General features: G+C 39.2%; 1 protein-coding gene across 2 annotated transcripts in view; it reads right to left on the reverse strand.

Annotated features, from left to right (window-relative positions):
• The window catches only part of INPP5A (inositol polyphosphate-5-phosphatase A), a 1,511,403-nt gene that overhangs the window by 50,312 nt on the left and 1,445,598 nt on the right, over positions 1-15,493 (reverse strand). For both annotated transcript variants that reach the window (XM_085606194.1, XM_085606193.1), the window contains exon 13: positions 9,701-9,812. In XM_085606194.1, the coding sequence (XP_085462320.1) occupies positions 9,701-9,812 (112 nt within the window). The remainder of the gene's footprint in view (positions 1-9,700; positions 9,813-15,493) is intronic.

Below are 15,493 nucleotides of genomic sequence, written 5' to 3' on the forward strand. Positions count from 1 at the left end.
TACTCTCTGTCTACTATTCTCTACTACACACTCTCTACTACTTGCTCTCTGCTACTCGCTCTCTTCTACTCTCTAGTACTCACTCTACTACTCACTCTCTACTAATCTCTACTACTCACTCTCTACTACTCCACTACTCTCTACTACTCCACTACTCTCTACTACTCACTCTCTACTACTCTACTACTCTCTACTACTCTCTCTCTACTACTCACTCTCTACTACTCTCTACTCACTCTCTACTACTCTCTACTACTCTCTACTACTCTCTACTACTCACTCTGCTACTCACTCTCTACTACTCTCTAATACTCTCTCTGCTACTCACTCTCTACTGCTCTCTACTACTCACTCTCTACTACTCACTCTCTAATTCTCACTCTCTACTACTCAATCTCTACTACTCACGCTACTACTCTCTAGTACTCACTCTCTACTACTCACTCTGTACTACTCTCTCTCTACTACTCACTCTCTACTACACTCTACTGCTCACTCTCCACTACTCATTCTCTACTACTCGCTCTCAACTACTCTCTACTACTCTCTGTCTACTACTCACTTTCTACTACTCTCTACTACTCACTCTCTACTACACTCTCTACTACTTTCTCTCTGCTACTCGCTCTCTACTACTCTCTAGTACTCACTCTACTACTCATTCTCTACTACTCTCTACTACTCACTCTCTACTACTCCACTACTCTCTACTACTCCACTACTCTCTACTACTCACTCTCTACTTCTCACTGTCTACTACTCTACTACTCTCTACTACTCTCTCTCTACTACTCTCTACTACTCACTCTCTACTACTCTCTACTACTCACTCTCTAATGCTCTCTCTCTACTACTCACTCTCTAATACTCTCTCTCTACTACTCTCTACTACTCACTCTCTGATACTTTCTCTACTACTCACTCTCTACTACTTTCTACTACTCTCTATACTACTCACTCTCTACTACTCTCTACTACTCACTCTACTACTCTCTACTACTCACTCTCTGATACTTTCTCTGCTACTCACTCTCTACTCTCTATTACTCGCTCTCTACTCTCTACCTCTCTCTACCTCTCTCTCTACTACTCTCTACCTCTACCTCTCTACCTCTACACCTCTACCTCTACACCTCTACCTCTACACCTCTACCTCTCTACCTCTACACCTCTACCTCTACACCTCTACCTCTACACCTCTACCTATACACCTCTACCTATACACCTCTACCTCTCTACCTCTATGTACATGCACACATATGCACATATATATGCATATGCATTTATATATATGTATGTGTATATATATATATACATATATAAACATATAAATATAATCTGCATATCTATATAAATGCATGCAAACATATACATATATGCATACATATGCATGGTATGTACATGAAAGTTTGAAAAACTCTAATACAAGCAAAGCTAAAAAGCCACCTAATTACAAACAGAATTGCTTTAACTTCAACGAGGGCAAGACCTATTGCATTTTCAATGCTTGTTTACTTTGATTCCATCAAGAAGGCATTCAGATGTGTCACAAATTTTCCATAAATTCTGAATGGTAGCACTCTAATTGCTCATTAGATCACTGTAGTAAAGCTACTGCTCACCAGGGAAGTCTGATGCTGGTATTCAAAGTGCATGTTTCTGTCTGCATGTCAGAATTTTTTAATGAAATGGAAGAGGATTTGAGAAGTCAAAATGTGCCCTAATCTTTCTTTCTGCAGCACTAATCCTAATTTCTATGACAAAATGAACCCCCTCATTTTTTTCCTTTGCAAATTAAATGTTTTAAGTGTTACCACTTTATTCCAATCAAGATGACATCAGGTGTGCCATACTTTTGTCATAAGTAAGACTGTTAGCACTCTAGTTGTTCTTTAAAACACTCTGGGATTTCTGTCATTGGGCTATACTTGGGCTACATCTCGGTGATATTTGTGCTACATTTGGGCTCTTTTGTCTCTGGTGGCCATCTTGGGAGACTTGTTATGAAGTTTCCTAATTTCCTCATTTACTACAGTAGGCATACTGTCAGTTTTTTACTTTGATTCAAAGAAGAAGGCATTCAGATGTGTCACACAAGCGCGAGTTATAGTTATCTGACCTAACTATAACGGGGAAATTTCATTGGTTTTTTACGAGTGAAATGTCCACCTAACTATAACATGTGTGAAACCTATGGTTTTTTAAGTGAATTTGCAAGGTTTTTTAAATGCTAATTCCTAACTATAACGTGCGTGAAACCTATGGCTTTTTAAGTGAATTTGTACGGTTTTTTAAATGCAAATTTTTTTTACATTTTTTTTTTTTATGGTTTTTCACCGTGCGCGCACCGCACCGTGCGCGCACCCCGCGATTTTTTTCCCAAAAAAATAAAATGTTTTTTCACCCTTCGGGATCCTTTAGGGACCCCCTGACAAAGGCTAGGGGGTCAGGAACTCTCTACTCTGCCCACTTTTCCACGGTGCGCGGCTATAGATATGTATGTGCTTTTAAATGCAATTTTCTCAGGAACTACTGAACAGATTGACTCCATATATGCAAAAGGCACATCCCTGATCTGAGGACTACCTCTCTGCCAAATTTCAAGTAATTCTGTTCAGCCGTTCGGGCTGTACCTTCGACTAAAGGTCCTATGGGAAAATGCATGGGGAAAACACGTTTTGGGACCACCCTTTTTTCTCGGCCCCCGCTTGACGAATCACTCCGAAACTTTCAGGGTAGGAGCTGAGCGGAGCGCCCCATTAGTTTTGAAAATTTCGCGATGATTCGTCAACCGGCGCCAAAGTTATTCAAAATAGAATTTTCAGATTTCCTATGGAAACACGGTCCTAACTATAACTATCTACTGGCGACCGCCAGTAGATAATAGATATATATATATATATATATATATATATATATAATCTACTGGCGGTCGCCAGTAGATAGTTATAGTTACAACCTATTTTCCATAGGAAATCTCAAAATTCTATTTTGAATAACTTTGGTGCCGGTTGACGAATCCTCGCAAAATTTTCAAAACAAATGGGGCGCTCCGTTCAGCTCCTACCCTGAAAGTGTCGGGGTGATTCGTCAAGCGGGGGCCGAGAAAAAGGGGGGGGTCCCAAAACGCGTTTTCCCCATGCATTTTTCCATAGGACGTTTAGTCGCAGCTACAGCCCGAACGGCTGAACAGAATTACGTGAAATTTGGCAGAGAGGTAGCCATAAGGTCAAGGAAGTGCCTTTTGAAGGTCTCGTGTAAATCTGTTCAGTATTTCCTGAGAAAATAGCATTTAAAACCATATCAATATCTATACGCGCGCACCGTGCGCGCACTGTGCGCAAACCCTTACGTGCGCGAGCGCAATTCTGATTGGTTGTTAGATGTCGGTAAACATTCGAATCGGTCGAAACCAGGAAGTGTCGGCCGCCATTTTGTCTCTCGCAGTCTGAGGGGGTAAAAAACAGAGGTGGAGAACGTGAAAAGGGGGCAGGGTGGACAGTTCCTGACCCCCTAGCCTTTGTCAGGGGGTCCCAGAAGGACCCCCAAGGGCAAAAAAAAGATTTATTTTTTTTCCGAAAAATCGCGGAGTGCGCGCACCCTGCGCGCACGGTGAAAAAACGGTAAAAATTCTGCGAAGTGCGCGCACGGTGTGCGCAAGCTGAAAATTCCATTAAAAAAAAATATACATACATAAATTAGCATTTAAAAAACCTTTGAAATTCACTGAAAAAACCATAGGTTTCACACACGTTATAGTTACGAATTAGCATTTAAAAAACCTTGCAAATTCACTTAAAAAACCATAGGTTTCACACATGTTATAGTTACCTGGACATTTCACTCGTAAAAAAACAATGAAATTCCCCCGTTATAGTTAGTGCAGGCAACTATAGCTCACGCGACCGCAATCCTCTGCTGATGACGTCAGATATTACATCACTGATGACATATGTGTCTTTCTGAAAAATAAATATTTGTGATATATGTATAGCTAAAGATTAATGGAAGAAGACATGGGTAAATAAGTGTCTAAATACAGTGATGTAATATCTGATGTCTTCAGCAGAGGATTGCGGTCGCGTGAGTTATAGTTGCCTGCACTAACTATAATAGGGGAATTTCATTGGTTTTTTATGAGTGAAATGTCCAGGTAACTATAACATGTGTGAAACCTATGGTTTTTTAAGTGTGTATATATATATATATATATATATATATATATATATATATATATATAAAAATGTATAGGATCTACTTCTAGAGAGTGTAGACGAGATCAAACAAAAGCATAACTTGAGAAGCAATGGAGCAAAAGATGGTGTTAATAGAAATGCTTTTGTGTTGTTGTTTCATGATGCGCAGAAAACATCATTAAGTATTTGAAATATTTTTGAAGTAATTGCATTCATTATTACGCGTAAAAAACTGCATCCCACCAATTACAAGTAGCTTCTACTGGATCAAGTTACAATTTGATTACCACCCTAATTGGCATTTTCAGGATTGAATTTTTTGTATTTTTATATATATTTATATAGGTATACAATATTATTATTATTCTCTGAGTTGTAATTTATTATTGAACCCTGCTGCTAGTAACTGCGTATTTGCACATGACATGAATTATGTTTTGATCATGCCTATTAGGATTTGCTTGTATATTGTATACAAAGGTCTTATCGTGCAGTCTGTCTTCTATTTCCTTTGATTGGTGCACAGTGTCTCTCTATTTATGAGCTCACTACACGGCGACGCATCATGTGATCAAGCTCCCTGCGTGGAGCGAAACGCGTCATGGAGGACACTGGTCCGAATTTATCTTTGTTTTCTAACTTTGGGTATTAAATCTTTGCTTTACCCACTTCTGATTGTGGACTGACTAATTTTGGGATTGGAGGCGAGAGGTCCGTGCCTACATCTCCGCCGTGAGAAGAGCGGATTGGACTATTTCTATTTCTAATCTCACCGGAGCGGCTGTTTCCGGCTTCTCGGACCCTTCTACATTGTGAGGCACAGCGTCTATACAGCCATCTGCGTCTCGGCGCATTTCCTGTTTTTGCTCGGAAGAGAATTGCTTTTTGCTGTGCCCCCCGGATTAACCCTTTGAATTGATCGCCACTGAACGTGCTGTTTCTCCCGACGACGTGAAGCTGCGGAGTTCGCTCGGTCGGAGGACCGGTAGAGCTGTACCCTTCATTTCGGGTAAGGAGTTACTCGGTTCTATTGTGGTTTTCTAAATTGGGTATCCAACGGGTTGCAGAATTTCCTCCAGCACGTCCATATTAGTTTAAGCAAAACCCTTGGAGATTTCTACATTATCATGTTTTCCAGTGATGCAATCCGTGACAGGGAATCAGCGGCGGACGCCCTATTCCTTAATATACCTACAGCAAGAGAGGAACCTAGTAGTGCAAAGAACGACACAGCCAATAATGATGTCAAGACATTGCTCAAAACTTTAGAAAAACTATTGAAAAATGAACTATCGAAGTGGTGGGAGAAAAAGTCACTCGAAAAATACAGAGATGCTAATCGTGTTCCCAGAGGACTACGTGTGCTTATTGCTCCTACTTTTGAAAATCCGAACCCGCTTATGTTACAAGAGTGGGCTGAAAACAACCTGCAAGCCTCAATGAACATGATCAACATTCTCATTAAGTATGCAGAAATCGATCGTAATGCTCTTTTGGTGGAAATAGAACGTATTAATGGACTACTTGATGCTACAGGTCAAAGTGATAGTATCAATAAAGGGAAACACGACATCGATCTACGTCTAAAGAAGTATGAGGATGTGATCAAAGAGAGAAAGATTTTCAAGTTTGCGCGCGACCAGAATGACTATGCTACTGGCAGAATTTTTACTTTCGCGCGCAAGTACGACAATTATAAGAGACAAGCATTGTCCGGGGGTACTCTACGTGGCAAACAAATCCCTGTAAATAATGAGGCTCAAGTCAGCGAAGGTGATTCTGATGCAATGTCCCTCACCACTAACAGTGATTCAGACGATGGCCGATCGGGTATATCTTTACCCTCAACGTCTGCTGCTCCGAGTTTTTCTCTGGTAGAGGAACTAAATTTTGTGAGCGATGACCGGAGGTATGCCTTGCGCCCCCGCAATCCTCAACAGGTGCAAGGAGATCACCCAACCAACGCAGGAGGGAGAGGAGGTTCAAGCACCGCCAAAAATACATCAAGAGGGAATGCGAGAAGGGTTTGGAAAAAGTAAGAAATACGACAACAAATACAGTCATTAATCTGACGGATACCTTATTGTCAACAGCAGAAACACAATTACTATCTCTGGGCTTGTCTTTTTGTCCAAAGCATCGTTTTTCTTATAATCAATCCAGAATTGACATATTTAAATTCATAAGGAAACTCAAATTGATTAAATATTTCCAACTCAATACATCGCCTGTCAAGAATCCTGTGAATACAACTAAAACAACTACTATTGGAGGTTCTTTGCAAGTCAAGGACATTTCAAATTTACAGCTGCTTTTTGACTTGGCGAGTGTGACCGAAGATGGGGATCCTTCTTCGGCCAGTCAATTCAGTTGTTCTAATACGACAGCTCTTAGTCCCTTCCGCCCTACCTCTACCTTTCTCCCATTGATGCCAAAGGATGCGGTGGATGTGTTCAGTGATCGAGTAATTACAGAACTTAAGACTCTTAATAGAACAGTTCCATTTGCATCTAGACAGAGGGATTATCGCAATAGACAATACCGTGCTTTGATTTTGAAACTGCAGAATAATCCTAACCTCATTATAAGGAAATCAGATAAAGGGGGCAATACAGTACTGTGGTCTCGAATGGATTATCTGGCAGAAGCTGATCGCCATTTGTCTGATGGATCTTGCTATAAACAAACAACGAAATTTGAAATGAGAGCTGCGGAGGAAAAGACACGTAAAAAGATCTACCTTTGGAAAAGAACTGGTTTGTTGACTAAAGATGAAATGAACTTTCTTAATATTGAACATCCAGTCACACCTATTCTGTATTTCCTACCAAAGGTTCATAAAAAAGTAACTCCAGTACCTGGTCGTCCCATTATTTCTGCCCAAAATAGCATGAATGAGAATTTATCTAAATATGTTGATTTTTTCCTTCAGCCACACATGACCTCATTGCCATCCTACATTAAAGACACTACTGATTTCCTGAATAAGGTTAAGGACATCCCATGGTGCACAAACTACCTGTTGGTAGTTATGGACATAGAATCCTTATACACCAGCATTACACATTGTCATGGTTTGAGTGCCACCAAGCATTTTTTGGCTAATAGGGACATCAACATGAAAGATCACAATAACATGATTTTAGAGATGATTGAACTTTGCCTATCCACCAATTTCTTTTTGTTTGAAAATGTAATTTACAATCAAGTGCGTGGTGTGGCGATGGGGGCCTGCTTCTCCCCCAGCTACTCATGCTTGCATGTGGGCTGGTGGGAGGAGCATGTCCTCAGGACCACCCACCAGCACTGGTGGAGCCATGTGGTACATTACTGGCGTTACATAGACGATATATTTCTTATCTGGAATGGTTCTAAGGATGATGCCAGCAGATTTGTTGAAGATATCAATGTTAATGATTTGAACTTGAAGTTCACTGCTTCCATTGACAATTGTTCTGTTGAGTTCCTTGATGTCTTGGTATACATTGACAGTAATACACTCTGCATTAAACTACATAGGAAGATAACTGCAGGTAACTCGATTCTATTTGCAGACAGTGCGCACCCACGTCACCTGATCAATAGTATACCTTACGGCGAATTCATTCGCATTCGCCGTATCTGTAGCTCTGATTCTGTCTCAACTGACTGTCAGAAGGCAGCTTTTGAAAGATTTCTTGACAGGGGTTATAAAGAAAGTCTTTTAATACATGCCCTCAATAAAGCGAATGCTATTTCTAGGGCTATTCTTCTTCAACCTAGCATCAAGAATATTATGGTAACTCCTGAATCAGATCTGAAGTCCATTCGCCTTATAACTACATTCAGTTCTCAAGAAAATGCTATTCGCAAAATTATTTATTCCGAATGGCCTATTGTTTTAACGGACAATATTTTGGGTCCCATCCTTCCTAAATTACCCTCTATCACTTTTAGGAAAGCGCCTTCTATGAGGGATGCCCTTGTAAGAACTATGCCTGTAGGTAATATCAAAGGCACCTGGCTGAATAAAACGGGTATTTTTAAGTGTAACTCTTGACGGGCCTGTACTTTTGCCACTAACAGCACATATTACAGAACAGCATTCAACAGTAAAGAAATTGCAATTCAAGGTCATTTATCATGCCGCACAGAATTTGCAATTTACAAAATTCATTGCACTTGCAATTTAGAGTATATAGGAAGCACCAAACTTCCTGTGCACAAACGAATTTTGCAGCACATTAGGGCAATAGTGAACTCTGACTCTAATTATCCAGTGGCTAGACATTTCAAAGCCATTCATGACAACAAGCTAAAAGACTTTGAATACACTGTCATAGGATCAGTTGCGAACCCCGGACGGGGAGGCAACCGCGATAAATTATTGAGACAGAGAGAATCACATTTTATTCTAGCCTTAGATACTAGAGCGCCAAATGGTCTGAATATCAATGAGGATCTTCACAATTTCCTATAATTGCTTGTATCTTGGTGCTGCTGTGTTCTGTGTTTTCTTTACAGTTTTTGCCTTTTAGCTGTGTCTTTTTGCTATATTTTAGGGAATACTAGGCCCTTATGTGACGTCTGATAACCATGTGTCGTTCTTTCCTACTGTAACCCCCCCCCTTTTTTTGCTGAATAGTTCTATGCACCTCTTGCACATTGTCGTTCTGGCATTTTTTAATTTTTCAGACTGCTTTCCAATTTTGGATTTTCAGCTCTTCCCTTGGCTATTGATCTTTTTTATAAAAAAGAATCTGATATATTTAATCTTTTTAATGGCTTTTTTAATACATTTAGAAATACAGTCTCTTTTGACTGGTTTTATTCCCTTTTTCTCATAGATAGGTCCCATAAATGTCTTTCTTTACCACTCCTTTGTATGGTCCTTGCTTCCAGAGTAATATTTTCTCACCATGCAGACTGCCAGCTTTCAAGGCTGGAATTCATTCTAGTATTCGTAGGAACATCCCAGATTAGATTCTCACTGTTGTTCTAGAATCCACACCTTTAGAATGTTTTATGTCTTTCTGGCGTTAATGATCTTGGTTTTTTATATCTTAGGAGGCCAGTTTCCAATTATTTATTATTTAATATGTGATTGTTAATCAAATTTAAATGACATTCGTCTTTGCTTAAAAAACACTTTTACAGTTTCATTATAAGATACATTATTGGTGTTTCATTTGATGCTCTTGGAAAAAACACAAGTGGGTATTTTGATTTTAAAAAAAATGCATTTCTGCCTCTGCTATTTGAGCCTTCATTCAAAGATGGAAGCTGCTTATGAAAGTGTTTCGACAGGGAGGTATGGGTGAATGACTGAAATCAAATATTTTCTATTGTGCTGTATTATATGTAATATAAACTACTTCTATCCACTCAAACACACACAAAGGTTCAGTTCACTCTGAAAAGTTATCATAAGTTTCTACTTTATTAGTTGAAGTAATAAAAGGTGCCACAATCTTAATATGGAGACATGAATGAAACAAAATGTCCATTTGCCAGGCCCTCCTCACCTTCAACAGGAGCTCCTTGGCAGAGTGGGACATCACAATTCGGTCACACCATGCTGGACACCTAGTGTTCATGTACTGCTTTCCTTGGCCGCTCTCTTCACTGTATGGATAACTGCAAAACAAGAATCAGTGGAACATATGTCAACCACAAACATGCAGACTACTTTATTCCTCATTATAGGGGTTTTTTTGTTTTTGGATTCCAAAACGTAGCACTGACAAAAATAATGAAATTTGTGCAAGAACTTAGGCTCTCATTCCAACCATTGTAGAGGAAGGCAATGGTGAAGGTGAGGATAGCACCATCCAGACGGTAATTTCCCTGCTCCCACCAATGGCCTGGTAAACCCCAGTACTTCAAATATCTGGTGGTGGCATTCACAACTAGATCAGGAAATGGCCTGGAGGGGCTGAAAGATGGTACTAGGGGGATGGTGGGGTCCGTTAGCAAGTAGCTAGGGTAGCCAACCCATCTTTCCTTCCTTGGGGGGCAGAAAATCCTAAAGAATTCCACGAATGGCCTGATTAATATCTATGGGGGGTCAGGGAATACACAGATTCCGAAAGTCGCGAGGAGTGGGAGGCAGCTATAATAACTTCTGTATATCCAGAGGTGCTGGATATCCAACGATAGCAGGGAAATTCTTGTAATTTTCTTGGCAACACTAAGCACATGCATCTTAGTAAAGGGGACTCAGTTCTTGTACTGCATATGTGCATGGTCTTGGCAAGGAAATTCCCATGATGGCCCTTTTTCAGCTGCCTACATGCACCCCTTGGAAGGTAATTCTTGGGGTTACTGATGCATATGGGGCCCTGAGAGTCAAGACATTCCATAGGACATCCATGGTGCTAAAGCACATGTGTGGTTTCATAAAGGAAATCCATGGGGTCACACAGAGGCTGGCCCTCTGTGATGCACCATTTCCACCAAGCAATTCTGATGAGCCACCTGAGGAAACAGAAACATTAGATTGGTGGTGTGGTGCCCCTGTAATGAAGTCAATTACTGCAAGCAGAAGGGGATAGTGTGGTGGTGGCATCGATGATAGGACCTCATAGCACCTCAGCATTTAAAAGCATATTTAGCAGTTGAAGCTAAACTGAGCAGAAGGACACCTAAGACATCTCAGTAAACTAGACACATGTAAGGCAAGGGAGCTGTTGAAAAGAATGAAAATAAAAAGGTGTTTCCTTAGAATTTAGTTTAAGAATGAGATAGGGAGATTAATGTTAGCAAAAATAGAGTTTAACTTGGAAGACGGGATCACAATGAACAGATCGGTACACCAACTGCAGGACCCAACTACACGCCCCAACAACACCAAACCCCAATCTGCCAAAATACGTTCAACTATGGTGATTCACGATAATTTAATAAATGGGTCTGTAACTTAACTCATTAACAGAACCTCTTTGGCTTATTGGCAAACATATAGGTCACGAGAAAACTGTTTATTCACTATTGTAGATACAAGGGGCTAAAACACCAAATAATTATATTAAATATTCACAAGTCTTTACAGAACTGAGCTGGTATTATGTTACACTACCTGAAAGGGTACACAAAATGCTAGCTCAGCAATGTCAGTGCTATGATTATTTTTCCGTTGTCAAAACACTAGCACATGCCTTATTCTTTTGCCCTTGACTTAATACCATGCAGCCGCCAGACTGCAGCCTATCAGTCTCTCTTTCTGAGATGGGAAACTAAGATCTGTAGTTTCTGGTTCTATATTTAGGTTTATACAACCACGTTCGTGTTATTGGTAGTAATAACAGCAATGATAATTAAACAACAACAAAGCAACAGTAAGAATACCAACAACAAAACAAGAACAACAATAATAATAATAATAATAATTATTGTTATTTAATAATAAATGTTAGATGGTGCTTAATACTGCCTAATCCACTGCAATTAATAACAGGTGTTACTGTAATCCATGTAAATGGATCTCATTTTATGAACCTTGGAAGGGTGAAAGGCTGAATTGACACATGGCATTTAAGTTCATGGCCTGATGCACAGAACGAACAAATAAGCATTTAATTCACAGCACCATCAGATCAGCTACTGGATGAGTTATTTTCCATGGTACATAAATATATTGTCTCTGGCAATGTTTACCAGATTCAGCTGTTCTTGTATAATTTTACAAATAGGTATTGAAATATTTGTTTAACTTCAACAATATTTCTCTTTATTAAGTTTTTTGCAACCGCTCCACAACATATGCTGAAATTTTTATGCTAGCGTTAATTATTAAGATTAAGGGTATCCAAATCGAAATATAGTAAATCAGATACCACACGTGTATATTATAAAACTAAAAATATGAACTGCTTGTTTCAAGTGCGCATCTACAACACCATAGTTGTGGAAAGCAAACTTTGGCTCGTTGACAATAACCTTTTCTCACCATCGAAGTACAATCTTCAAAAACGTGTTTCCAGAAAAAATGATCCAAAGAATGAAGTTCTAAACTTCATCCCTATCGGGGTCACTAATAGTCTAAGTTTTAGAAAGTGAGCTCGGAAACTTTTGCAATTCATTTTAAAACACATGTTCCGACTCTGTGTCATAAATGGAACTTTCAGAACAACCAGCCCCCACTGTCTGGTTACAGGGTCACCCCCATATTTTAGGGTCCGCAAATATTACAAAATTCCATGTTGGTGTAGGGGGTGAATTGATTTTCCATTGTGTGTTGTGCGAATATTCCACTCTCGGGTCATGCTGTGGTTGAACAATTTGCGTTGTCATGGGTTCTGCCCCAATTCTTATATGTAAAGATTGGTGAATAGTAAAAGCGATTCCATAAGTAGTGTCAAATAATGCATAATTGAGTATTTTAATAGGGGGAGTAGAGGGGACGTTGTCTTCCAGTGATATTCCATGAAGCATATTCAGTTACCCAACATCGACCCATCATTAAATATTTTATTTTAATACAACTGAGAAAACAATAAACATTTTTCTTTAAATGTTTAAATCACTCTAGACCGAATTGTTTTAAGCAGAATTTAGGAAAGCCTGCATGTAGTGCTTAATTTGTAAAAGAAAAAGTGCTGGGACCAAAGTTTTGCTCAGAAGCCCGCATCAAGAGCCCACAGACAGTGAATGCCAGTGTGCAGAATGCTACTGTTGCAGTGAGTTGATTCCACGTCATTCCTCTTTAATCTACCACCAGACACTCCATGCCCCTGTGTCTTACTTTTGCAGGTTCCTGCTTTCTCCTTTTGTAATATTTATTCTCTCTTTCTCTTGATCCTCCTTTCCCCGTTGTGTGCTTTTTCTCTCTCTTGCTTTGGGCCAAAGTCTGATGAATAAAAAGTAAGTGCTGGTTTGCTAAAATGTGTGCCCGTGGGCCCCATCTGCAACCACCAACTCAAACTAAGTGCTGCCTGCATGCCTGCTTTAGATAAATATTTCTTATTTTAAAAGACCCCAATTTGTTTTAAAGGCTGAAAAGATTTATAGTACTTACTGAAATTAATATTATTTTGCAAATACATTTTAATTTATCTTACTGCTATTTCACAAGGTCCTGATACAAATACATTTATTATAGAGACCGTGATAGGTCCTCAATAGGTGTGGCAAACTTGATTATGCATAGCATGCATGATTATGCATAGCATTCTTTATTATGCTAAATACTTTAGACCCATTTGACAAATCTGCACAAAACTGTGAAATGAATCCACCTTTTGATGACTGTATACAATTGTGTGCACATTTATTAGGTGGGAGGGTCCCCAAACATATTTTTGTACATGTTAATTCAGAGCTTTGATTAAGGCAGTTGGAAGAAATATGCTGGGTGAAATGATACTAAATTAAAGTATTCACACAGAGGTCAGTGAATCCTGAAATATTTGGGAAAAAAGCAAATCTGGGTCAGAAAGAATCTAACTTTGGAAACGAATTGGTTGAGAAAAATTGATTAATTGGCTGTGCGGATTCTGTTATGGAAACACTTTTGCCAAACCGTGGATGTTTTGGAACAGTATACTTGATCCTAGAAGGTTGAAAATACCCTTTTCCTCTTGAGAAAATGCCTATACTTGGCCATAGGTTGTCAAGTCACCTTTAAATACACAATAGGCAAATTAGTTAATTCCCAGAATATATACCCCAAAATTGATCCAAAGCCTGCATTGGTTATGTCTATAGTGTAGAAGGCACAGCTGAAAGCCACAAAATTGTCCCAGCCCAGATATTTCTGGTAGATATAATTGGCCCTGCATGGCAAATCTTCATGAATCTTTCCAAAAAGAAAATACGTCCACCAAATATGATCTTGGAAAATTGTACGCTGATAGATCATGAAGAGAGAATGTTGAAGGTGGTATCATGATGTGCATTTTCCTTTTATATTCTCATGCTGAATTCTGCTGCTCAAGACCATGAATTGTTGGTACTGATGCAGGGTCACGCGGCACTTATTGAGACTGAAAGATATGCCCTGCGCAAAGTGCACACTAGGCATGGCACTGACCATTGGGCACAGAGGCCAGGATCCTTAGTCTCGTCAAAGAGCACAGCATGTTCCCAGCACCTGATGGGCACACTCCCAGGTCTTGTCAAAGTAGTAGGGGGCAAATGGCTTCTTACACTAAACCCACAACAATGTCTCCATATTTTTATACATTGTGTTGCACAAAGAAACAGAGAAACATGCTGACATATACACTGTGGTTAATTAAGATATTTTTTAAACCTACAAAAGTAATGTTTCCTGAACCCATCATGTTCCTCCCTATTCCCCAGCAAGTGTTTTATATTTTTCAGAACAAGTGCTGATGGAATTTCTAAAAAATAATTATAATAATAATAATAATAATAATAATAATAATAATAATGAATCAATCCCCTCAAAGTCAATACCTTCTCCCCTTCTGCAGCACACGCACTATACACCCTCTTCCTTAATCCTTCACCTTATGTGCTTTACAATGCACCACTACTCTCAGAGTAGTTTTTTTTTTTTTTGCAATGCTAAACTAAATATATTAATTAAATAAAAAAGTACCGGATCACGAGAGGACTTGTGTCTATTCGCGATTCAAAAAACATCGTAATAGGGAAAGAGGCACAAAAAGTCTGCGGGTCAACTGTCAGTTAATTAAAATATATGAACAGTCTAGATTCTGATTAAGTCAAAGATGCTTTCACTTTTCTACCTTTTGAATAAGATTATGTCATTTAAAAAAAAGATAATTCGTTTCTGCATATAGAAATTTTATGACATCATGCTACAGACATAACTAATGGCTGATAGGCAATGAAAAGAATGTAGGTATGTACCACTCACATAATATTTTTCTTTCTTAGATCTGCACTACAATTAAAAAACAAAAACAGAAGCAGATATTTCCGTGATATACTTGGAAACCAAAAAATAAAACTGAACGTGGAGCATTTAAACAGGAAGCTCTCTAAATTGTATTTTTATCGTGAGGCCGTGATTTGGAGAAAAACATGTATTTTGGTTGGAAGGGGTAAACCCACCCACTCGTGTTAATTCAGTGGAGCTTCGCGAACCCAGTGTTTTCTGCAGCTGAGTGCTTGAAGCCTGAGCTAGCCAATTTTCCATTCTTAGAGTATATTACCTTGAATTATAAATATCTTCCACCTCTTCAGTATCGCTGTGAGTAGCCCATGCGGCTTTCCGTCGAGATTATGCCCTAGGTGGCCATGTACTTCCGAAGGACTCATTCTGCACCATATCTTTTTCTAGGACTGCTGAGCTCCCCAAGGTAAACCTTCCAGCTTGAAATTCTTGT

This window comes from Triturus cristatus, chromosome 1_2 (genome assembly GCF_964204655.1).
Source record: "Triturus cristatus chromosome 1_2, aTriCri1.1, whole genome shotgun sequence".
Taxonomy (NCBI): Eukaryota; Metazoa; Chordata; class Amphibia; order Caudata; family Salamandridae; genus Triturus; species Triturus cristatus.